General features: G+C 43.1%; 1 protein-coding gene across 2 annotated transcripts in view; it reads right to left on the bottom strand.

The window, feature by feature from the left end:
• Positions 1-24,042, bottom strand: part of PPP4R2 (protein phosphatase 4 regulatory subunit 2) — a 39,760-nt gene extending 15,718 nt beyond the window's left edge. Inside the window, exons 1-3 of one of the 2 annotated variants that reach the window (XM_084766532.1) lie at positions 23,755-24,042; positions 22,942-23,023; positions 1,766-1,936 (exon numbers count right to left, since the gene is read on the bottom strand). In XM_084766532.1, coding sequence (XP_084622658.1) covers positions 1,766-1,936; positions 22,942-23,023; positions 23,755-23,788 — 287 coding nt within the window. In that variant the 5' untranslated portion in view covers positions 23,789-24,042. Of the gene's footprint in view, positions 1-1,765; positions 1,937-3,490; positions 3,509-22,941; positions 23,024-23,754 lie in introns of those variants that run through there. The other variant, XM_084766533.1, reaches the window with a different exon arrangement.
• Positions 24,043-26,500: the final 2,458 nt, after the last annotated feature.

The raw sequence follows: 26,500 nt of genomic DNA on the forward strand, positions 1-26,500 counted from the left end.
ATCACAACACACCAGGCTATACATGTACTTACTGATTACTAAGGTACCAAAACCTTTGTAAAATGAAAATACAACTAGCACTGAACATGATTCCAATACTATGTAGCCTTTAGAGACACCCTGTCTCAAAAAACCAAGACAGACAGACAGACAGACAGACAGACAGACAGACAGAAAGAAAGAAAAAAACTGATGAAAGGAGAGAAAAAAAGGCTATGTTTTAAAGTCTATCAAAGTCTATATTCAGAACTTAAAAACAAAAAAATCATGTTTCAATATATAGCTTATAGACCAAAAAGGCAGATATAAAATGAAAATTCATAATATATCACTAATTAAACTTAGATTCTGCCTAATTAGAGTAAATAATCCAAACAGCCATTCTGAAAACTAGAATTAAAATACTTATGCCTCAAAGATAAAAAAACACCTTAAGAGCAATTATACTTAAGTGTGCTTAGGCATTTAATGACTGTTTAAATCATCTGAAGTAGATGAATACATGTTTTAACAGGTTTAGAAATTATATTTTAGTTTTATCTAAACTGTTACCTAGTTTAACTTTAATACAATTAAGAATATTCACTCTTACAAATTAGCTCAATATTCACAATGCAGTTGCATAATTCAACTCCCATATTGGGAATGTCTATGTAGTGTGTTGCACACACACACTAGATACAAATATTCTACAAAGGAAGTCTGTTTATTCTACATACATTTAGCTCAAAATTAAATCTTATGCAACACACATAACATGTGGCTTCTTCCTGGTACTCATAATGAACAGGCATATGGTCAAATAACTGATACGGGGACAGTCAAGAAGTCTCCTCTCATTCCAGAGCCCCAGGGAAAACTAATCTCATGAAACTAATCACTAAGCTATGCCGTCTCATGGAAGAAGCAGCTTTAGTAATAGACCCAAAGCCAGAGCATAAACTTCTGATATTGTAGGCAAATTCCTAAACGTAAAATGTGAATGAACAGCTGAGAATGGTGGCACACATCTTTGATCCCAACAAAGGACAAAGAGACAAGTGGATCTCTAGCCAGGGAAACATAGTTAAGACCCTGTCACAAAACCCAGCCCCCCAAAAGAATCAGGCTATTTGTGGTATAAAAACATACAATTAAAACTTCTTCACAAAGAATTTACCAATAAATAGGAACTTTATTAACAGAAACCCAACTCACTGTATTTCATACTGTTGCCACATGCTTGTTGCACGTACTATACTCAACAACTCCACTTCACAAATGCATCTTCCCTGCAGCACATGTGAGTCCTAACTTGGAACACAATGACTAATGTGAAGCACAGCAAGTAATACATTCGTTAAGTGTTCCTGCTGTTTTCAACATTTTACAAAAGATTAAAACTGTGTAGTTACTGGGAGAGAAAGGGGGACACACAAATGCTAAAATAAACAAACCTCTTAAGTATAGATAATTCTTCACCAAATATCAAGATACTACCAAATAAACGAAAGAAACATTAAAATATTTTTGATAAAGGAATGCTGCTGCTATCATGCACATTAAAGTTTGAATACCCCTGAAACTCTTAAAAGTGGTTCAAGTTTTTTTTTCAACAAATACTATAAATAATTTTTTTAACTGTAAACATTTGAAATATTTACGAGCCAAAATTTGGCAAGCACTAGAGATACAACAGTCAATTATCAATCAAATATAGCAAAACTTAAGAAAACAACATCTTTGTTGTTAAAAAGTCTTTTATCACCATTAATTATGCACATACCCATTAAATCCAGTGACAATTTTCAGTATTCTTTCCTTCATTTCATCAAAGGGAATATATTCAACATTAGGATTAGGAGGACCTCTTGGCTCAGGAGCTGAAGTTCTGAAATCATCCATCACTTTCTCCAGTTTGAAAATGAAATAGCCTTTAAACTGGGACCACTGAATCCTATAGAAAAAAATCAGAAAACATTAACAATTACTTAACACTAAACACAAACACAGAATTATAAAGATGTTCGTAATTTCCATGCTATAATAATGCTTACATGGACTAAGAAAGTCTCTTAACATTAAAAATATAGAATAAGCCAGGTTTGGCAGCACCATTAATTCTAGCACTTGGGAGACAGAGGCAGGAGGATCTCTGTGAGTTTAAGGCCAGTTTTGTCTACAAAGTTCCAGGCCAATCAGAATCAGGGGTCACATTGTGAGATCTTGTCTCAAAATATATATATATATATATATATATAAACAAAAAACAACAAAAGCCTAAATAATTTTAATTTCACCTGCCTCTTTAGTCATTGTCATTTGAGGTATTCAGGGTGCTGGTCACAGCCTGAGCTAGGAAAACAGTTGAATGTTTAAGGCACCTGAAGCTCAAGCATGAGGACCAGAGTATGGATCCCCAGAACCAAGTACAGGGTGAATGTGGTGACTTGCCTCTAATTCCAGTGCTTAGAAGGTGAAGACGGGAGATCCCTGAAGCCAGCTGGCTAGCCAGACAAGCTTTACTAGCAAGCTCGGGGTTCAACGGAAGACTTTAACCATACTCACGTGATGATATTCACACATAGGCACACAAACATACATGCAACAAAACATACAAAAAGTATCCTATTCATTGTTATGTGGCAATTTCCTTCAAAATAAAATGTTCCATCTTTGCAGGAAGTTAAGATTCAGGATATTTTACAGGAATTCTCCTTGAGACTCAGGCATTAAACAACTTAGCTGTTTCACAAGTCCCTGAAATCCCGACATTGATCAGTTCACTCAACCTGTTTTTCCCAACTTCGTATAAGCAGTAAGAACTGCTGACTTTTTAAAAATGTGTATGGATGTTTGCCTGAATGCTTGCCCGTGCACCCTTGAGTGCCTGGTGCCCAGGTAGGCCAAAAGGGTGTGTCAGATCTCCTGGAATTGGAGTTGTAGACAGCTATGAGTTGTCATATGGGTGCTGGGAATCAAAACCCAGATCCTCTGAAGAGCCAACAAGTGCTCTGAACCACTAAAGCATCTCTCTAGTACTGTCCCATGCCCAAGAGTGGCCTAGAAGATGCTCAGACCAGCCACATTGCCTGGAAGCTTCTCTGACCTGCTCAGCTACCTACAAGCAGCACAGTGCATTCCATATTTCCAGTTCCATGGGTAACCTGCCACTCACGCGGGGGTGAGCTTTTGGTGATAAAGCTGCTTTTGAGATTCATGTATGCTCTTGTAAGTAACCCTTTATCCATACTTCTGTAAGTAATACCAGTGTAGAGGGCTGAATAGGAAGAGCCTCCATAGGCTCATATATTTGAATGCTTGGTCATTAAGGAGGGGTGTTATTCAAAAGGGATAAGGAGGTGTGGCCTTGTTGGAGGAAGTGTGTCACTGGGAGTGGGCTCTAGGATTCAAAAGCTCAAGTCAAGTTCAATGTCTCTGTGGTCCCTCCCACCCCCTTGGTTTTTCAAGACAGGGTTTCTATGGGTATCCTTGGCTGTCCTGGACTCACTTTGTAGACCAGGCTGGCCTTGAACCCAGAGTGATCCTCTTGCCTCTGCCTCCCGAGTGCTGGGATTAAAGGTGTGTGCCACCATGCCCAGCTTCTATTCTTTCTGTTCCCTGTAGGTCGTGATATAGAACTCTTAGTGAGTCATCCAAGACCATCAGAAAACACAAATACTCACGTTACAAGTCTTAACAGTAGCAAACTTACAGTTACAAAGCAGCAACAAAAATAATTTTATGGTTAGGGAACAACACAACATGAGGAACTGTATTAGGAAGGTACTGTAAGCAAGCCCCAATGAAATGCTTTCCTTTTTTAAGAGTTGCCATTGCCATGGTCATAGTGTCTCTTCACAGCAACAGAACACTGACTGAAACAACCAGTAAATATAAACTGAGCCAGTACTCACCAAGCTGGACTTTGGTGGTACCCTTACTCTGGTCTGACATTGGTTTCTAATCAAAGGTAAGTAGAGGTTTGCTTGTGTCTCCCTAGGAATAGTACTGGGCCTTTTTATCCTCTCCTCACACTTTACTATTAGTGTAACAAAAAAATGAAAGAGGGTATCTGAACAAGCAGTCTAAGATCTAGGAGACACCCTATTTTTTTTTCTTTCTTTCTTTTTTTTTGGGGGGGGGTTTGGTTTTTTTTGTTTTTGGTTTTTGGTTTTTGGTTTTTGGTTTTTCAAGACAGGGTTTTTCTGTGTAGCCTTGGCTGTCCTGGCCTCACTTTGTAGACCAGGCTGGTCTCGAACTCAGTGATCCACCTACCTCTGCCTCTGCCTCTTGAGTGCTGGGATTAAAGGTATGTGCCACCACTGCCCAGCCTCACCTATTTTATTGAGTAAACAGTAATCTCATGTAAGTTCACTACTTAAACAAATTTAAAGAAAATAGTGTACAAATTTGCTACATAGCAGCCCTATAAACTAGGAGAGCAGTTTTCAAACTGTTTCAAGAGATCAGGGCTTGACTCAGGGAGTTAGGCATCTTCACTGTGCTAACAGCTGTACTAATGACACTAAAGGAAATGGTGGACAGAACTGACAACAACAAAGCATCAATCCAGAAGCAGCTCGAAACTGCACTAACAACATTATCAGAAATTCAAATGTGTTCTGCTGTTTTTTAAATATGAGAAGGAGCTATAATTCAGTTGGTAGGATGCTAGGCTGGAAAATGGTGCCCTGAGCTGGAACCCTAGCACTGCATAAACTGGGTATGATGATATAGGACTATAATCCAAGGAGTTGAGACAGAGAGATGAGATCAGAAATTGAGGGGCTGGAAGATGGCTCAGCGGTTAAGAGCACTCACTGGCTGCTCTTCCAGAGGTCCTCCTGAGCTCAATTCTCAGTAACTACATGGTGACTCATAACCATCTATACTGAGAAGTGGTGCTTTCTTCTGGTGTGAAGGCATACATTCAGAAAGAACAGTGTATATGTAAATAAACAAAAATCTTTCAAAGAGAGAGAGAAATTAGAAATCAAGGTCAGCCTGGACTACATGTGATAAGCCCCTCTACCTTTTCATTTTAACAAGCCACAATAGGAGTTAAAAGGTCCTGAAGAAAAAACAGTGACATCACAGACGGTAGTCCCAGCTACTCAAGAGACTAAGGCTGGAGGATCACTTGAACCCAGTCCCAAGCTAGCCTGTTTCAACATAAAATTTCCTGAAGAAATAGAAGAGGAAGATTCATGATTAACAAAATTAATTCAAAAGAGTTTGAGTATTAAATGGAAAATCTGTAGCAGAAATTTTAGTACTAATACACAGAACCTATAGAAGGATCAAGTGGTTTAGAACTGTGACAGGAGGAGGGCCCTAGGAGAGCCGGAACTTTAAGCTGGACCTTAAAAGGGTGAGTATAGAAAAAAGGGAAAAGGTAAAAAGACTTAAGTAAAGACAGTACAGAAAAAAAAAATGTAAACAAAGGGAGCTTCTCAGACTCAGAATGCTGGCATTGGTTGGCCACAGAATCCTGTGTGGTGGCAAGTTGCTATGTGCTTTAGTGTTTTATTTATAGCATGGCCAACCACTATTCACTTGTGACAGGAGCACCGTTGGCACACCTCAAAAGTAACAAGAGGACCTCCAAAAATGCCAAATGAACTGTCACCAGTTAAGAACCACTCTAAGCCTTTAATCTCAGCACTCAGGAGGCAGAGTCCAGCCTGGTCTACAAAGCGAGTTCAGGACAGCCAAGGCTACACAGAGAAACCCTGTCTCAAATAAATAAATAAATAAAATTAAAAAAAATAAAAAATAATAAAAAATAAAAAATAAATACTCTAGCACCGTGACCTTTGAAAGGGCAATGTAAACATCCAGTTTAACTCTTTCTGCTACCTATGCCTTTGGTACCACAAGTTTAGTGAACGAAACTAAACCCTTCTTTTGCCAGGATATTTTATCACAGTAATGAAGTCACCAAAACAGGCCTCACATGGGAAAATGTCTGTGGGTTGAACATTATAATAAATACTAAAGGACTTGAGCACCCAGAATTTGGTAGGAGCAGGGTTCCTATAAGAATACCCTCAAGACACCAAATGATGCCTATCAGAGTTCACAAGGGTAAATGAAAGTAGCCACCCTAGCTGGGCATGGTGGCGCGTGCCTTTAATCTCCGCACTTTAATCCCAGCACTCGGGGAGGCAGAAGCAGGTAGATCTCTTTTGAGTTCGAGGCAAGTCTGGTCTACAAAGTTGAGTCCAGAATAGGCAGGGCTACAGAGAGAAACCCTGTCTCAAAGAGGGAAAAAATCTCCAATGGGGCTGCTTGAGCCAGCCCTTCCAAAGGTCACCAAAGCCTAGGGATGATGCAGAAGCAGCCTGTGCACCTGACACTGACTGAAAGTGATCAAACATGGTTCCTTACTTACATTGTATTTGTATCTGACAGAGGCATGCTTCGCCTCAAGACTGAGGTGTTAAAACAAAGAATGAGATGTTCTTAGCCTGTCTGACAGGAATGAATTCCTCTTAGGCAGTGTTTCCCAAGCTGTGAGTCACAACTCGTGTGTGTGTGTGTGTGTGTGTGTGTGTGTGTGTGTGTGTGTGTGTGTGTGTGTGTGTGTAGGGGGGGAAAAATCAAAGGACCCTTTTATATTACAATTCATAACAGTGGCAAAATTACAGTCACGAAGCAACAACACAAGTAATTTTATGCCTGAGGGTAACTACAAGAGGAACTATATTAAAGGGTCACAGCATTAGGAAGGTTGAGAAGCGCTGCTCTAAGGAGGCATGTATGTTCCCCTCTTGAGGTGTCATAGACTATTAACACTTTCTGCTTTTGCAGAGAGCTGGAATAAGGGTTTACATCACCCACGCTGGCTGATAACCATTTATAAATCCAATTCTAGGAGATACGATGTTCTGACCTCCAGGAGCACCAGGTATGCATGTGGTGTACATATATACATACATACAAGCAAAACACTCATACACATAAACCAAATATTTAAAAGTAATAAAGTAGAAAGAAATATAAGAACTTGGTGATTTGCCGGGAATGGTGGCACACACCTTTAATCCCAGCCCTCCGGAGGTAGAGGCAGGCAGGCAGGCAGATTGCTGAGTTCAACATCAGCCTGGTCTACAAAGCGAGTCCAGGACAGCCAGGGCTGTTACAGAGAAACCCTGTCTCAGGGGAAGGGAAAAAACAAAAAAATAAAAGAACTTGGGGATTGCGGTAACATCTTGAAATGGCTTTAATAAGAGAAAACTGATCAGTTAATAAAGACTTGTTTTTTGAGACTGGGTTTTCTGTCCTGGGTCTCATTCTGTTGACCAGGCTGGCCTCAAACTCACATTCCTCTACCTCAGGAGTACTGGCATTAAAGGTAGGTACCACCATCGCCTGGCAACAGCAACAAAGACTTTTGTTGAGCTCGTAACAGTACTCTTGTACTGTCATGTAACAGGTAAGTTCAAAAGTCTCGGCCCTACAAATACTTTCAGAGGCACTTAACACATTCCCTTTTGTTAAAGAGAAGAAAATTCTCAGTATTGGCTGGAACTCAGAGATCCACCTGCCTCTGCCTCCCGGGTGCTGGGATTAAAGGTGTGCGCCACCATGCCCGCCCCCCATTTATGTTCCTTATTTAAGATAAAGAAAATGTCAACTAACAGGCCAGTATAGAAAATAAGAGGAAAAAATTTATCACTTAGCTTTGTCAAACTCTAGTGATACTTACTTTATAGTACTTGATGAGGAGGAATAAATGTACTTCACATTCCCAAAAGTTGGACTCCACCAGGATTTCCAGTGCTTCACCCTAATCTTCACTCTCTTCAATACTTAACCAACTCCCTTGCTGTCACATTCAATGACCTCACTTCCTATTTCTTTTCTAAAACTGGGGCATTAGGGGAGGGAATGCCCAACTTTCTCATGTACATCTGATCTATGTATTCACCTATGTGAACCTCCCCTCTTATCACCTTAGGTTATCTGCCTGCATATTTCTTCCATCTTCACTTTTTTTTTTCCTTTACTGACCTTTCCTAGTTCCCACCTCATTTCTTCATCGTCCTATACAATAAAATTCCAGTAATGGTATCTCCCAGTCAGGCTTTCGATGTATCCTTAAATCTAATTTGTCGCTATTAAGACTATCAGTAACTTCCATGTTGCTATTTCCAGGGGTTAATTCTCACACTTCATCTTCCCTGCTCTATGAGGAGCATTCTACAAGCATTCTTCCTCATTTTCAACTGCTCAATGCTGCAGCGCTCAGCTCAACCTACCTCTTCTTTATGAACAGACAGTGGTTTCACCCAGTTTAATTTTTACACCTATGTAGGTCAATTAGATCTCATTTCCAAGATTTACCCATTCAAATATGCACTTCATGTTTCCACTTTGCTAAAAGTCTCCACCAGTGAACTGATTTTTTTCTACCAATAGTTCCTGCCAGAATTTTCTTTTCTGTGTGATGAAAAATTCCTGAATCAGGTGGAGAAGATGCAGGCCTTTAATCCCAGCACTCAAGGCAGAGGCAGGCAGATCTCAAGGCCAGCCTAGTCTACGGAGCAATTTCTAGGAGCTGTTACACAGACAAACCCTGTCTTGAAACCCCCTCCCCAAAAATTCCTAAATCATTACTGATTCCTTTCCCCTTATCACATCTCTCTATCAAAAAATCTTGTTATACCTTAAAATATATAAAGACTGTAACTGGGGGCCAAGCATGATAATGCACAGCTGGAAGGCAGAGGCCAGAAGATTTCTGTGAGTTCAAGGCCAGACTGGACTACAAAGTGAGTTCTAAGCCTGTCAGAGGCACTGAGATCCTGTTTCAAAAATAAAACAAGAGTCTTGGGTGTGGTGATATACACCTTTAAGTCCAGCACTCAGGAGCCAGAGGGAAGGTCTCCAAAATTTTGAGGTCAGCCTGGTCTAAACAGTAAGCTCCAGGCCAGCCAGGGCTATACTGAGATCCTATTTGAAAAATAAACAAATAATATATGTATCGATTTTTGTTACCTCTGGCTGTCACTTATTTTAAAACCCCCCACTATTCCTTAGCATGACTTCAAGCTGTGCCTTTAAAGGTCTACAAGTACAGCTTAGTGGTAGAGCTGTGTAATGCTGTGTCTGAGTGCTGGGTTCAGTCATCAGCTCAAATGAAGGGGGGAGGGGAGAACAAAGAATAAACAGCACCCCCACATCTCCCTCATTATACCTAAAAGAGCTCAGCACAACCATTCATAGTATAATTCCTTTTATAATTCAGTCTAATGTTATTTTCTCTGCTTCAAGCCTGAGTCTTCAGGGGGTCTACAATGACGCACAGGACATGCATGTCATTCTGCTATTTCCTCCTGCCCTTGATCATCCCACTCCAGTCCCTCCCTAGTCTGTGAAAATGCTGCACACCCCCACTACTGATTAAATACAAGACAACACCAAAACAAAACATCAACTTGTATTACTGTGTGACTACAGAACAGGTGAAAGGGTCTGGACTGCTCCATGAATCTCATACTCTATACTAAAAGTATCGGCACAGCAAATTACACACTCGACTGAGGAAGTCATCAAGTGTCATAAGCACATCTAACGGGGGAAAGGAGGGTTTCCTGAGGGGCCTTAGCATGTCAGAAAGGAAAACCATGCAGTCACTGTGACAAGAGAGCAGGAACGCAGAGGGCCACAACTTAAGCAGGCCAAGTGCTCACAGACTCTTCAACATCCCAGGGCCTTAAATTCTAACTTCAGCAATGAAGGCACACAAGGATTTTCAATGATGTCTAAAGGGGACAAGTAAAATTGTAACTCAGGAAGGTATTTCTTAAGAAGCCTGAGCTAAAATCCAAAGACGATGAAAATGGTGTACAGAGAATATTCTCAGAAGGAAAAGCCAAAGTTGTGTGTGAATCTCATTTCCTCTATGGCCAAGTCTCAGAACTTAACACTGTAGTAGTTTCCTGAGGAACTTTGCTACTTCTTCTGAAGTGTGCTATAGTTCCCAAGGGTAAAGCTATGGTTTATCTCTCTCACACAAAATCCTTAAGCAACCACTTCTGTTCTACTTTAAAAATTCAATGTATTAGCTCAAGTTTCTGACACCTCACCCCACCCAGCAACCAGTAGCCTTGCATATTCTGGCTTCCTTTTATCACTGTACTCCCAACACCTCCTTGTGCAACTATTAAAACCTGCTGATCCCTTCCTAGGAACTTGACCTAATTTACCTACTAAACATACTTTGTAACTGATAAAGCATCAGATATCTTGATAATAAAAAGTATGCATGGCCTTTCTTAGCCGGGCTTGGTGGCACACTGCTTGATTCCTAGTATTTGGAAGGCAGAGGCAGGTGGATCTCTGTAAATTCCAGGCCAGCTTAGTGGTGAGTTTCAGAGGAAGGAGGCTTTCTTTTTTGGGGTGGGGTGGGGGGAGGGAATGACATCCTTGTCATAAAAACATTAGTACACAACACCAACACACAGACTTCTATAGACTGCAGTACAGAAGGCATCTCGAGCTGTTCTTCCCACTGCAACAAAGTTTTAACTGTAACCCTTATTAATGGACTTTACTTAGTAATCAACTGAGCGCACTGTTATGTACAGAGGAGCTGGCTTCCCAACTCATTTGTACTCACTACTTTTCTGGAAAAAATTAAAACACAAGGATGGGCCTCTCCAGCTGTTTCTATTTTCTTCTTGTAGGGTGGTGTCCACCAGGTCCCCTCAAAACATAGATTAATCCAAGCGGATCAATCAGACACTGCCTCAGAAACGTGGACCAGAGGGAACTGGAAGAGCAGCAGCGTTGAAGCATAACTAACTAGCCTTCTGGCAGCAGCTCAAGGAACAGCTCTACCAACTACAGTGGCTTAGTCTCTCTCCCACAGGCGCCCTATCCTCCTACCCAAAGCCTGATTGCTAACTCAACATCCTTCTAAAAAATATCTTTCTCTGTTTCTTTTGGATTTAAGTGAATCAAAATTGTTACGTTGGAGGTTTTGAAACAAAGGCAAGATGGCCTGGGCCAAGAGGTCCTTCTAACCAGGAAGGTCGCCCCTTTCAAAAGCTGAGGCAAAACACTGGACAAAGGCAGCTCCTAGCTCCGGGTTCCAATGTGACCACTGGACCTAAGACCCACCTACAGGGCCCTGAACTCACCAAAAAGGGCTAATACCCTAGTACCTCCCCATCGTGGCACAACTCTTCCCCACTCCCCTTTAAGAAGTCCGCACCCCAGTCCAGCCTTGCAACTTCACTCACCTCCTCCTGTGAGACCAGTGAACCTGCCCCAGAGGCATGCATCTTACTATAAATTCAACTCAATTTTACTTATGTCACTGAAGAAGCCACCCAAAAATTAGTTATGTAAAAGACTTTAAAACCCAAAGACTCCTTTAGGATAAAATCTAGAATAATTTGTTTCAACCAGAAAGGAGAGGTGGAGGGGGTCTCTTTTGACTTCCCATTTGAATTTTTACTTCTTATAGTTTAGTACTTACAGTGTTGTAGGGATCGCACATTAACGCGAGTCTCTGCAAACTATCCACTATAGCAGATTACCTAACCCTTGACGTTCTACCTCAGCATTCAGAGAATCTGGGCTTTAATGTGTAGCACTCTGTACAATCTTCAGTTAATCACAAATTAGGGAGATGATTTTCCCTATAACCCCTATTAACCCAAAGTGGTATACACATTTGAACATCCCTAAACAACAAACAAACAAACATACTGCTTTAAAAAAAATCAGAAAAACAACTATCCTTTCAAGGCTCAAAACTTCAGACTTTGGAGCAATTGAGGTTTTGAACATTCAGATTAGGGGAGCTGAACTGGTAAAATACAGAAAACTTATTTTAGACAAGGAATATCAGACTATATCAGGAATCCGTTAAAATGTAACTCACTCATACCGAATTAAGCCATAGATTAAGGCCAAGGAGATGGCTCAGCAGCAAAGGCACTCACCCTACAAACCTGGCAACCTGAGTTCAAGCCCCAAGACTTATATGGTGGAACCAACTCCTGAAAGCTGTCTTCTGCATATGCATGCATGCACAAGTGTGGTACACATGTGAGGAGATGAAGTCCTGAGTGAATGCATATCATTGACATAGGCATGGCCAGGGCAAGACCTTTCCAAGTCAGGCTCATAGAAACGCCAAAGCCTTTGACCTCTGGCTGAAAGAAGTGTATGCAGAAAGTCTCAAACCACAGTTCCCAGCTACTAGGTAAGCCACCCAGGCCACCTGGGCAATTGTAAAGTCCCCATCAGACCACTCCTCCAAAACACTAAGAATGTAACATTTATATAATTCCTGATTGTGTCACAGTTCTTCTTGCCATAGGTAATCTATTGTATATGTGTGTAATAATATAAATATATATGTAAAAAATGAAATAATTTTTAAAAAGAAAGATGACTTTGTACATACTGCTTGTGCTTCTACATATGCATGTGTAAACAAGTACAAATGAAGCTATTAACTTTAATTTTTAACTAACACTGATACAGAAAAAACATGCTGGGGACTGGAGTACTACAATGCCTAACATTAAGATTCAATCCCCAAACCAGGCATAGTGGTGCACACCTTTAATCCCAGCACTGGGGAGGTGGGTCGCTGTGAGTTCGAGGCCAGCCTGGTCTACAAAGCAAGTCCAGGACACCTAAGGCTACATGGAGAGACCCTGTCTCAAAAATAAAAAAAGAAAAGAAAAAGATTCAGTCTCCAGAGAGGGGAGGGGAAGGGGTAGGAGGGGGAAACTGAAGTTCTTTTTTTGTTTTTTTTTTCCAGACAGGGTCTCTCTGTTAGCCTTGGCTGTCCTGAACTTGCTTTGTAGACCAGGTTGGCCTTGAACTCACAGCAATCCGACTACCTCTGCCTCCAGAGTGCTGGGATTAAAGGCTTGCGCTACCAATGCAAAATTTAAATAGCCACTTAAACTGAAGTTCTAAAGACTTCATTTACACTTGAAAATGAAGGGGAGGGGTCTGAAAAGATGGCTAGGCAGTTAAGAGCACTTGCTCTGATAGAGTTCTGCCTGGCTTGTATTGGCAACACACGTATGCTTACATACCCCAACTCCAAACACATACATCTAAAAGTATTAAAATACATCTTTTAAAACAAAGAGATGAAGCAGGGCATGGTGGCACACAACTGTAATCCCAACACTTGGGAGAAAGAGGCAGATTTCTGTGAGTTTGAGGCCAGTCTGGTCTACAGTCCAGGCTACCTACACACACACACACCTTTTTAAATTTCTAGTCAGCAAAGAGATCCCAGAATTAAGCCATTAGTCAGGTTAAGTTACGTCAAAGCTGTAAAAGAATTTACATTAACTATTCATAAGCAGGAGAAATTTTTATAAATGTAAACATTTAAAGCTAATTCCAATTTTATATTTTCCCCTGGTATGTGTCATACATTAGAATGCTAAGCTAGTACAAACATGACACTGAAACCTACTCACTAAGCTGTTCCCCAACCCCCCAAGGTACTTGAATACATGCACTGCAAGCTTGAGACCAACCAACCTAGTACTTGCAGTACAAAAAAACCCTGATTCAAGGTGAAAAAAAAAGACACCCAGAGTTGTTCTCTAAGCATATTCACACACACACACAGCTCCCTATATACATGTAAAAACCTGATCCTTGTAAGTAGAAATGCATAACAAAACAAGCGATCTTACTCTGGACCCAACTAGCCTTAGACTCATCTAAAGGACTATTTAAGACATTTCTCTGAAAGAACTCCATGTTCGGGGCTGGAGAGATGGCTCAGTGGTTAAGAGTACCAACTGCTCTTACAGAGGTCCTGAGTTCAATGCCCAGCAACCACACGGTGGCTCACAACCATCTATAAGGTGATCTAATGCCCTCTTCTGGCATGCAGGCATTCATGCAGGAAGAGGACTGTATACATAATAAATAAATCTTTAAAAAGAAGAAAGAAAGAAAGAAAGAAAGAAAGAAAGGAAGGAAGGAAGGAAGAAAGGAAGGAAGAAAGAACGAACGAACTCCATGTTCAGTCAGGCCCAGTGGCAGACATCCACTATAACAGTTGTTTTGAGAGCTGAGGAGAAATCAAGGTCTACAAAGCATCTCACATAACAGAAAAAAAAAAATTTATAAACGCTTCTCTAGGACAAATTTTCAAAATGTAGTATATCTGGAACAGTAAAATAATGATAAAGGTTGTGAAGGAAAAAAAGTGAAATTTGCTGGGCATGGTGGCACACACCTTTAGTCCCAGCACTCAGGAGGCAGAGGCAGGCGGATTGCTGTGAGTTCAAGGCCAGCCTGGTGTACAAAGTGAGTCCAGGACAGCCAAGATAACACAGAGAAACCATGTCTCGAAAAAACAAAAACAAAAAACAAAACAAAACACTACAAATGTTATGTACAGGCTGTCCTAACTAGTCACACAGATTGTGCTCAATAAACCCAAATCCTTTCTTATACCTCCTTTAAACACAGCTGAAGGAACAAAATGTTTCTGCAACTCAAGATACACTTGCAAGAAAGTCATCTTCAACAATGCTCCCACACTCCAATTTAATCAGTAAACCTAAGGTTCTTTTTCTGCACAAATCTGTGTTAAGTATTAACTCAATATAAAAATCTTATAACAGTCACAATTTGAAGCCCTAAAAGTTCAATGCAATGACTTGCAGAGATGGTGCCTTTCACAGGTAATTATGGCTAGAAGAGGCCATCTGCATGGACCTTCATGATTAGGCTAGAGCCTAAAGACAGGAGAAACTGACATTCTCTGAAGTGTGTGCAATATTGACAAGGCAAACAAAGTTTCACCACCACAGGATACCCTCATCTTAGACTTTCCAGTCTAAAAAACTAGGAGAAAAAAACTATTTTTTTTTTAAGTGGTTTTAAGTCAGATTGCTACAGTGGAGAGGGAAGGTATCACACAATGAACACAGCACAAGCAGTGCATAAAGGAAAGACTTTTGATAGGACCTGAGATATTGAGCATGCCCAAGTATAACTTAATTGCTGCTGGGCGTGGTGGCACACGCCTTTAATCCCAGCACTCAGGAGGCAGAGACAGGTGGAGGCCTGCCAGTTCGAGGCCAGCCTGGTCTACAAAGTGAGTTCAAGACAGCCCAGGTACACAAAGAAAAACCGAAGGGGGGAAAAAAGAAAAAACAAAAACTGTGTTGCCTACCACCTATATTTTAAACTTTGTTAGACTAGCCTCATTTTAAATATAATACATTCTTCACAGAAAACAGGCACTATGATTAAAGCAGGCTATTTATAGAAAACATTGTATATCTTATACAAAATATGGTCATAAATCTGTCTGTCTTGAGGTTTGGTGGAAGACAGCTAACAATGCAAAGCAGAAGTTCCTGTGTGAGCCAGGCAATATGCTCATCTGCAACTTCAGCACTCAGGAGGCTAAAGGAGGAGGAGAGGAGGAGCACAAGTCTAAGGACAGCCTGGGCTACAGAGCAAGGTTTACCTAAAAATATTTTTTCCAGGCAATTATGGTAGTACACCTTTAATCCCAGCACTTGGAAAGCAGAGGAAGGTGGATCTTTGAGTCAAAAGCCAGCTTGATCTACATGGCTGCTTCAGGCAAGCCAGAGCTACACGGTAAGACCCTGCATGTATAAAAACCTCATACTGAAACCCATTATGTACTAAGTATCATATATTGATAACAAAACAGGGTGGGGAGGTTGCCTAGGGAGATGGTTCTGAGGGTAAAAAATGTTTAAGAGATCTAAGTTTGAATTTTTAGCATTCACATAAAAAGTGAGGTGTGGTTTTGTATGCATGTAACCCCAGAGTTACAGGGTAGAGACAGGCGGATCCTGGCTTAGCCAAAAAGGTGAGTATCCCACGTTTCTGGCCTCCTCAGGTGTGTGCATTGGCATGTCCCCAAACTCATACACACAAAAAATAACACAAAAGCAGAATGTGCTCGGTGTTTTGGAGATACAGACACTGAAAATAACTTACAAAACTATAGCTCATACAACAGACCAAGTTTCAGATGTTATACCTTTAAAATTAATGGGAAAATGAGAAGTTAGACCCCAGGAAAAAAAACAAAAACAAAAACAAACCCTTTAATCTGTAGTTTCTTCCATTAAAAAAAAAAAAAGCTGAGAATGGTTAAGATGGAACACACCTAATGACCTGAGTTTGATTCTGGGGCCACATAGTGAAAGGAGATAATTGATTTTTGCAAGGTGTCCTTTGACTTCCACACTTCAATAAATGTGTGATTAAAACAGCAATAAGACTGAAAAATCAGTATGTCACAGCATCAAGTAGTTACTAATAGGGGCTGGAGCACTGTCTGCTCTTCCAGAGTTCCTGGGTTCAATTCCCAGCAACAACATGGTGGCTCACAACCATCTATACTAGAATCTCATGCCCTCTTCAGGAATGTAGGTGCATATGCAGATAGAGCATTCATAAATAAAGAACTAAATAAAAGTTGGGCGTGGTGGTGACACGCCTTTAACCCTAGCACTCCCAGAGGCAGAGGCAGGTGGATCAGTGTGAGTTCCAAGCCAGCCTTGTCTACAAAGTGAGTCTAGGACAGCCAAGGCTACACAGAGAAACCCTGTCTCAAAAAACAAAAATGAAAAAAGAAAGAAAAAAAATCTTCTTAAAAAGTAGTTAAGGGGAGCCGGGCGTGGTGGTGCACGCCTTTAATCCCAGCACTCCGGAGGCAGAGGCAGGCGGATCGCTGTGAGTTCAAGGCCAGCCTGGTCTACAAAGCGAGTCCAGAACAGCCAAGGCTAACACAGAGAGACCCTGTCTCGAAAAACCAAAAAAAAAAAAAAAAAAAAAAAAAAAAAAGGGGAACAAATTTCACAAAGGCAGGACACAGAAGACAGTGTAGACACCATTTCCAAGTGTTTCAGAGCTACATCAGACAAAACAACATTTCCGACCTTAAGAAAATTATAGGAACCCAACAACCTCACACTATAACCATGCAGATCTACTTAGCGACTAGTAACTACCTTTAAGTTACCTAACTTTATTTCCTTCCTAAAGTATCAAATATATAAGCACAAGGAGGGTCAGACAGGACTGGCAGCTGGAGCCAGCCTAAACTATAAAGCAAGTTCCAGTATAATAGGGGCAACAACAGCTGGACCTCTCAAACTCCCATCACACCTACCACTCCGAACCCTATTGACAGCTATTATTGATTTAGCAACAAGCAGCAGGCTAAGTTTTTACATATTATTTTCTTTCTTTCTTTTTTCTTTTTTCTTTTGGTTTTTCGAGACAGGGTTTCTGTGTAGCCTTGACTGTCCTGGACTTGCTCTGTAAACCAGGCTGTCCTTGAACTCACAGCAATCTACCTGCCTCTGCCTCCCGAGTGCCGAGATTAAAGGTGTGCACCACCAACGCCTGGCTAATACTGCAACGTACTAGTCATAGCATTTTTTTTTTAATGTATACAGTGCAGGCCAGAAGAGGGCATCAGATCACATTATAGATGGTTGTGAGCTACCATGTGGTTGCTGGGAATTTAACTCAGGACCTCTGGAAGTACAATCAGTGCTCTTAACTTCTGGACCATCCCTCTAGCCCCTATAGCCTTATTTTAACTGCTGTTGTATAACAGTTTCCTCTATGATCAAAACATTCCATCCTATAGCCAAGCTACTTGAGTGGGGAGGTAAACAAAGCAAGAACTCCCTGAAACTGACCAGACTCACAGGCCCCTCCCTGCCTGAGTAAGCTTTTATTAAATCTAAGAGTGAGTCTCTCTCAGGAAGAAAACCTGAACTTAATAGAAGACTCTCAGAGAAGCTGAGATTCAAACAATGAGACCAGCTGCCTGTAAACAGCAGAAACTAGCAGGGGTGCCTGGAAAAGGTTTAGACCAACCAAAACACAAAGAACACTCTCCAATCTGTTCTGCTGCCTAAAGGCTATACAGTGTGTTCCAGGTTTACCAGATTTTGTGAGCTGTCACCTATGCTAGGGTGGGTCTTGATGATGCAGTTGTCTTTCAGTCATTTCAGTCCCTGTAAGTAACCCCCCCCCCCCACTTATATTCCTGTAAGTGACCCCAGTAAAACTCATTGGTTCACCAAGTTGGACTTTGGTGGTATCTGTACTTTGGTCTGTACTGGGTTCCCTATCTGGGGAAAAGTTTTCTCACATAATACTGGTCTAGGAAGTATTTAAGTTTTCCTTAAAAGAAGGAAACCAGAGGGCTGGAGATATGGCTCAGAAATTAAGAGCACAGGCTCCTCTTCCAAAAGTCCTGAGTTCAATTCCCAGCAACCACATGGTAGCTCACAACCATCTATAATGAGATCTGGTGTCCTTCTGTGGTGTGCAGGTATGCACTCAAGGCAGAGCACTGTATACATAATAAATAAATCTTTTTTTTAAAAAAGGAAACCTGAAAGAATGGCATTGTTGGCTTTAATCAATCTCTCAAAACCCCATGTCAGACAGACTAGACAGAAAAATAAAAGCCCAACAAACCCCAAAGGGTGAGGAAAAGCTGGTAATTTGTCTATCTCTGGGACCTACCCGTACAAGAAGAAATGGTAGGGAGGTTAAGGACCAACACACACACACACACACACACACACACACACACACACACACACACACACACACTCTCTCTCTCTCTCTCTCTCTCTCTCTCTCTCTCTCTCTCTCTCTCTCTCTCCCTCTCCCCAAGCAGTATCACCAGAAATTATGGCAGCCCAGCTTGAGAGCAGTGCTTAAAAATGACATGCTCAGCTGGACATGGTGGAGCATGCCTTTAATCCCAGCACTTGGGAGGCTGAGGCAGGCAGATTGCTGTGAGTTTGAGGCCAGCCTGGTCTACAAAGTGACATCTAGGACAGATGAGGCTACATAGAGAAATTCAGTTTGCAAAAAACAAGAAAGAAATGCATGCATGCTCTTGGCCACGCCCAGTGAGTGAAGCTCAGAAAGGACTACTTGTGCTCACTGAGCTCCTACATGTAGCATAACAGAGCTCATGTCCAAATCCCAACTCCCTATGAGGAGACAGCTGTGGCTACAGTGAGACCCTGTGTCAAAATGGGGAAAGGGGGTGAGCACTATAAACTCAGTACATGTTGTTACCAAAAAACAACATTCTTGGGGATGGAGAAATGCTTTAGCAGTTAAGGGTACTTGCTGCTCTTCCAGGACTTGGACTGATTACCAAACACCCATAAGCAGCTAGCTCATAACCATCTGTAACACCACACACTCTCTTCTGATCCTGGCAGGCACAGCATTCACATGGTGCACAGAAATACACATTAAAAATAAACCTTAAGAACAGGTGACTTTAATTCCAGCACTTGGGAGGCAGTAGCAGGAGGAACTCTGAGTTAAGAGGCCAGCCTGGTCTATAGAGAGTTTTCCAGGATAGCCAGAGCTAAACAGTGAAAGCTTGTCTTGAAAAACCGAAAGATAAAATTTCTAGCGTGTAATGATAGATTCATGTAATAACTGTGGGATATATATTGATCCAATCACTCCAGGGATTCGTGTTGTGGACAAATTCATTACAAAGTAATCACCACCCGGTTCTGCAGTTGTGACTCAAAGGTTGAGCACTGAGCTAATGTATGCAAGGGCCAGGTTCCACCCCTAGGACCAGTGAAAGACAAGCAGCCAAAGGATATAACTAATTTGTTTATAAAACAAAACAAAAAAACAACCCCCCCAAAAAACCCACCTAGTTTGGGAAAGAAATTGTTGTTTAAACTTCATCAAATGTATTAAGAATATAAAAGCACGAATCATTTTAATATAGAACATCTGAATGTACAATATCCAAACAATGTACTAAGTAGAGAATTCAATTCCTAAATCAGAGTAGATTAGCTGTCAAAAAACAAAAACAAAAACAAAAAAACAAAAACACACCTCTGATGGGATTCTCCAGCCACCTGGTGATATAACAAGACAGGATAAGACAAGACATTCAAAAGCTATCTGTTAGAAACTTTCAACTGTAGGCATTGTATTTATCAGAAAGTTAAGGTAGAGCAAGGAGTAGAGAGACACAATCCTATAATCCCAGCACTCAGGGTTGCAGAGGCAGGCGGATCTCTCTAAGTCCAGGACAGCCAAGGCTACACAGAGAAACCCTGTCCCCCAAAAGAAAACAACAAAAAAACACATTAAGGCAGTTTATATAGATGGGAGTAATAAGCCCCAGTCTAAGATATCACCCCCACCCTCAGGATTCTCTGCATAGCCCTGGCTGTCCTAGAACTCACTCTGAAGACTAGGCAGGCTGGCCTCAAACTCAGAAATCTGCCTGCCTCTGCCTCCCAAAGGCTGGCCATCAAAGGCATGCACCACCACTGCCCAGTTAAGATAATCTTGTATGCCTCACCGCCCCCCCCAAAAAAAACCTTCAGGAAATAAAATGCTTTTTTTCCTGATGATACAGAAATAGCTTAGTCCAGTCCACAGCTCAAGAGGAAGAAAGGCAATGTAAGCAATGATATTTTAGGGACTCAGTCAGCGACTATTTTTGAAAGATGGCACCTAGTCGGCTTTTCTATATAAGTGAAACTAGTGATTTGCATTCATTTTGGATGTTTTGCTTGCACGTATAAATGTGCACAAGTATGTGCGCTGTGCTCTTGGTGACAGCCCCTAGAACAAAGTTCCAGAGAGTTGTGACCCTACAAGCAAGTAGATGCCAATAATCAATGGCATCTGGGTCCTCTGGAAGCGCAGCCAGATCTCAACCAACTAGCCATCTCTCTAGCCTGGTAAATATTTTTCACTTTCTTCCTTCTCTCCACCACCTTTGTTTTGTTTTTATTTTTTGAGATAGCCAGCTGTCCTAGAACTATGCAGACCAGGCTGTTCTTTTTTTTTTTTTTTTTTTTTTTTTGGTTTTTCGAGACAGGGTCTCTCTGTGTTAGCCTTGGCCATCCTGGACTCACTTTGTAGACCAGGCTGGCCTCGAACTCACAGCGATCCACCCGCCTCTGCCTCCCAAGTGCTGGGATTAAAGGCGCGCGCCACCATGCCCGGCCGACCAGGCTGTTCTTAAACTCAGAGGTCCGACTGTTTCTGCCTTAATTATCTGATGAGATTAAAGGCATTCACAATCATGCCACAAAAGGATGTCATTCTTAAAGCTGACATGCACAGAGATATTAAGTATCACTGATGGATTTATTTTAATAGACCACTGAAGAGGTTCTGCTAGTTTAACTACTAAATTATGCACTACACCAGATATTTTTTCTTCCTAAGATCCAACTACTTATTAGAAAGCTAAACTAGAACCATAAACCAATCTTGTAAAAAAGGAACACTTGTTAATAAAGACAGCTAAGCATGTTGGGGCATGCTTGGAATTCAAGCACGACAGAGGTGAAACAAGAACCCTAAGTTCAAAGCCAACGTGGGTACCTTAAAGAGACAGTAATTCAAAGCTTTTTTAACATTTTTGTTGTGGTTGAGACAGGGTTTCTCTGTGTAGACCTGGCTGCCCTGGCCTCACTCTGTAGATCATGCCTCCAGAGTGCTGGGATTAAAGGCTTCACAATAAATTTTTACGGAGGCTGAGAATGTAGTTGACGTCGGGGCTCTTGTCTAGCACATGAGGTACTAGGTTCTAGCTCCAGTGCCACCATTAGTAATAATAACAAGATGACGGTGACAATGAGGAAAGCTGAGTGTGGCAAGCTCACATCTGTAATCCCAGCACTTGGTGACTGAAATAGGAGTGCCTAGAGTTTGAGGTCAGTCTGGGCTATCTAATGAGTTCTGAGGCACCTGAGCTAGAGTTGAGATCCCGTCTCAACAAAGAACGAACAATCTGGTTGGCTGCCTAAGACTTTAATCCCAGCGCCTGGAAGGCAGGGGCAGTAAGAATCACCGAGTTCAAGTCCAGCCTGGTCTACATAGTAGCTCCAGACCAGCCACGGATACAAAATGAGACCCTGTCTAAAAAATTATATTAGAGAAGCTATATAATCATTTGCTGAATGTTATACTCAAACTAAGCAGGTGGCTCACTAGCAATGCTCCCCGCCCAACACTACTCAGAGCAGTGTGCAAGATGAGTTATCCTTACACGGAAGAACTGAGCCAGTGTGAAGGTAACTTCTACCACACAAATGACAGAATAAACCAGATTTTCCCTTTTGAAAAAGACAGTATAAAGTTCAGACTGACAACATTTGGAAATTACCAGCATTCAAGGAGGCAGAGGCAGGCGGGTCTCTGTAAGTTCGAGGCCAGCCTAGTCTACAAAGTGAGCCCAGGCCTACAGATGTACTAAGTTAGCTAACCTAGAAACTCAGGACGGTGACAACCTCACCACCTGCAATGTGCCAGATAGTCACCCTAAATCCTCAAGACAGCAAATACAAGTAGACTCCAAACAACATGATTAGTATGACAACAAAAGGGCAGATACAGGACAGTACAAAATGCCAACAACAAATTCCCGAAACATTATCAAAGCCAGGAAATTATGGGAATAAATCTGTTTGCAATGATCAAGAAACATAATGGAACATTCTTTTCTAAGGTCCTTTCAAACTAGGAGGTTCTCTTTGTGCCAAAGCACAGATATCCAGAAAGCTCTGATAAATTCTTAACAATTGTTATGCCTCAAGTCAAAAGGATTCTCACCTCTACTGTGATCTTTATGACATCTCCAATTTTTTTTTTTATTACATCCATTCATTTATCTGCTGTGTGTGAGGACAACTTTTGAGAGTCAGTTCTCTCCTTCCATTAAGTGGGACTTCCAGATCAAACTCAAAGCTTCAGGGCTGGCAGCAAGCACCTTAGCCTGTTGGGCTATCCTACCCCCTATCCCGGTATCCCTAATTTTGACAGATCTATTCTGAATGTTCTGAAATCCTCTTTCCCCCACTTTCCTAAACAGCCCTGAGTAACAGATAGGCCTGTGATCATGAACCCATGTTTTCTACTTACATTGTTTCTCCAGTTTTGGCTACATGACAGAGAAACTGATCCAGGACAGGACAAACTTCCTTTTTCCCTCTCTTTTCAAAATCTAGATAAAGAAAAGAAAGAAAAGGTTATCTCTATGTCCTCTCTCCAAGAAACCCGTACTCAAAGTCTTTCTCTACATTTTGGAAAAAAGAAAATCAGCCTCGGGTGGATGACGCTGGGACATGCCTTTAATCCCAGCACTTGGAAGGCAGAGTGAGTTCCAGGACAGTCAGGGCTACACAGAGAAACCCTGTCTCAAAAAATCAAAATCAGCCTCTTACACAAATACCCACATCCAGCCCATATCACCCTCTTCCACCAACAGTGCAAATTCTCCTAAAGGGGGCACTCCACCCCACAGACCATCCTTTCACGGTGTTTCCCAAGAGTGGTGCAGGGGAGCCCTGGCAACCGATCCAAGCCCCGAACCCCAGGGCGTGTAACTGAACGATTCCACCTCCCAACACCAGCCAACCAAGCCGCCATCCCCCAAATGTTCCCGGACGTCAGAAGGGGGTCCTCAGAACGCCGGGACCCCGCGGTTCCAAGTTTGGGAAGCAGTGTTCTCTAGCCTGTTGCTCGCCAAGCCTCGGCCCCCAGCATGGTGGTGAGGCGAGCCTCCCCAGGCCGGGAGGCCGTCGCCACCGCCACCACCGCACGACGAGGCCGCGCCGGTGCCAGGCGCTCCCCTCCCCCCACCCCCGCGGCCCACACAAAGCCCGGCGCGGGCGACGGCGGGGAGGCGCGGGCGGAGGCCGCCCGAGCGCGCGGCCGCAACGCGGCGACCCCCACCTTTCAGCGCCTCCTGCAGCCTCTCGACGTCCATGGCGCCGCGGAGTCCCTCGCCGCCGGCGCCTCCCTCGGCCGCCGTCCCGGGGGCCGCGGCGCCCGCCCCCGCCCCCCCGGACGCCCGCCCCCGCCCTCGCACACACTCCGCCACACGCCGGCGACCGGGGAGGGGGGGGGGGTCCCGAAGAGAGCCGGGGGGAGGGAAGCGACAGACGGAGCGAGACGGACGGAGCGAGAACCTCCCCGAGCCGCTACCACCAGCCCTCCAACATGGCGCCCGGCACGTCAGCGCGCGCACGCTCCCCACAGCTGTCGTCCTCGCGCCCGCCGCGCGCGCGCGCGCGTACTCACGCGCGCCCGGCCCGACCCAATGCGCGTGCGCTGCGAGGGGCGCGGGGGACTGAGGTGCGAGTTCGGAGCCTGCCGCTGCCGGTGTGCGCTGCAGCCGCGCCGCGGAGCAGGTGGTCATGTGCCACTTCGCCTCTCTGAGCCTGTTTGCCTATCCGCACACTGAAGGCGCAAGTGCCTGCCACTGTCTACCGTGGCTGTGATCAGTAGGACTCAGAGAATACAGTTTCAATGTATTTCTTTTTTTTATTTCTGAGGGTCTTACGTTTCCCAACTTGGAGGATGACCATATGCTACCCATTCTTCTGATCCTACTTTTCAAGCACTGGGATGATAGAGGTGTGCCAACATCCCTGGTTTTATGGGTGCTGGGGTACAACCCCACTACTTGGCAAACATTTTACCGACTGAGACACATTGCAACCCAGTATGCCTTTACTTTTTAAAAAATCCACGTCTGTTTACTTATGTATTGGGGGGTGGGGAGGAGGAAACCACAGCATGCATGTGGAGGTCAAAGGACCACTTTGGGGAGTTGCTTCCTGCATTCCCCTTTGTGGATTTCAAGGATGAAAACACAGGCCCTCTCAGACTTCCGGGTAACCGTCTTCACCTGCTGAGGCATCTCCCTGGCCCCCGTGCATTTTCAAAACAAAACAGACATACTAATGCTTGCCTGGACTCAACTTTGATATTTAGTGAGTCGTGATCACTACAGCTGAGAGACCGAGAGCCTGAAAAATCTAGAAAATTCTTATCTCTTCTCCCTTGTGTAAGGGCTAGTGACCTAAACTCAAGTGATCTTGGGTTAGTGACCTAACCTCGAGAAGTTCCCAACGCTTCACTATGTGTGTAAGTACCCCAGAGCCCTGCACACATCAGGCAAAGGATTTACCATACGGCTACATCCTCAGCCCTCAAAGCCTCACTTTTCTCACTGATGAACCAGGGAGAGGAATCCTTAAAAACAGATGTAAAGGTCACGGAGGAGGGTCAGCGATAAAGACACTGCGATCAAGCTCGGACCTGAATTGACTCCCTGGGGTCCGCCCCCCACCCCTGATGGAAGGAGAGAAGTGACTCCCAAGCTGTCCTCTGATCCTCACATGCCCGTCCCCCCACAAACACACAATGTGAAAGCAACCATTTGCAAGCAGATGTAAGGAAAGAATGAAATGGCGGCTACGAAGCATTCAACACATTGGCTATGACTCTGAAGTGCCCAGGCAGGGTTTTTTTATTGTTGTTTTGTTTTTGTTTTTGTTTTTGTTTTTGTTTTCTGGAGACAGGGTCTCTCTGTGTTAGCCTTGGCTGTCCTGGACTCGCTTTGTAGACCAGGCTGGCCTCGAACCCACAGTGATTCGTCTGCCTCTGCCTCCCAAGTTCTGAGATTCAAGGTGTGCGCCACCACTGCCGGCTCTTTTTTCTTTTTTTAAGATTTATTTCTTATACAGTGCTCTGCCTGCATGTACACCTGCAGGCCAGAAGAGGACATCAGATCACATTATAGATGGTCATGAGCCACCATGTGGTTGCTGGGAATTGAACTCAGGAGATCTGGAAGTGCAGTCAGTGCTCTTAACCTCTGAGCCATCTCTCTAGCCCATGGCCATCAATTCTTACAAGGAAGGAGAGGGCAGGAATCTTCAAGTGACTTTTTGTTTTGTTTTGTTTTTCAAGACAAGGTCTCTCTGTGTAGCCTTGGCTGTCCTGGACTCACTTTGTATGCCAGGCTGGCCTCGAACTCATAGTGATCCACCTGCCTCTGCCTCCCAAGTGCTGGGATTAAAGGTGTGTGCCACCACCGCCAGGCCTTCAAGTGACTCTTTAGCCATGACAAGTAGAGACAAAGTTATGTCAAGACAGTTCTAAACTCAGAACATCTGACTCTCAACCAGTATGGTGCATTTTATCATTTTTCCATCAGCTTTTTAAAGAGGTAGGGCCGGCAAGATGGCTCATTAGGTGATTGTGCTTGGAGGCAGAGTTTGATCCACTGTACCCATGTGCTAGAAAGAAAAAGCCGATTCCCTCTGGTTGTCCTCTGACTTCCACCGTGCTCGCACACACACACACACACACACACACACACACACACACACACTAAAGAAAAGCTATTGCTTGTCCCTCCTTGTCTTCCCAAGGCCCACCTATCATGTTGTCAATGAAGGGATAAAGCCTGTTGCTTGTCATGTCTGAGATGGTAAGACGCTGGACACATCTATTACAAAGTTGACTTTAAAAGATGATGGTTCTAACTGGGTGTGGTGGCACACCCCTTTAATCCTAGCACTTAGGAGGCAGAGGCAGGTGGATCACTGTGAGTTCAAGCCCAGCCTGATCTACAAAGTGAGTTCAGGACAGCCAAGGCAACACAGAAAAACCCTGTCTCGAGGGGGGA

The sequence above is a fragment of the Acomys minous genome (assembly GCF_964271855.1).
Source record: "Acomys minous genome assembly, chromosome: 17".
Classification (NCBI taxonomy): domain Eukaryota; kingdom Metazoa; phylum Chordata; class Mammalia; order Rodentia; family Muridae; genus Acomys; species Acomys minous.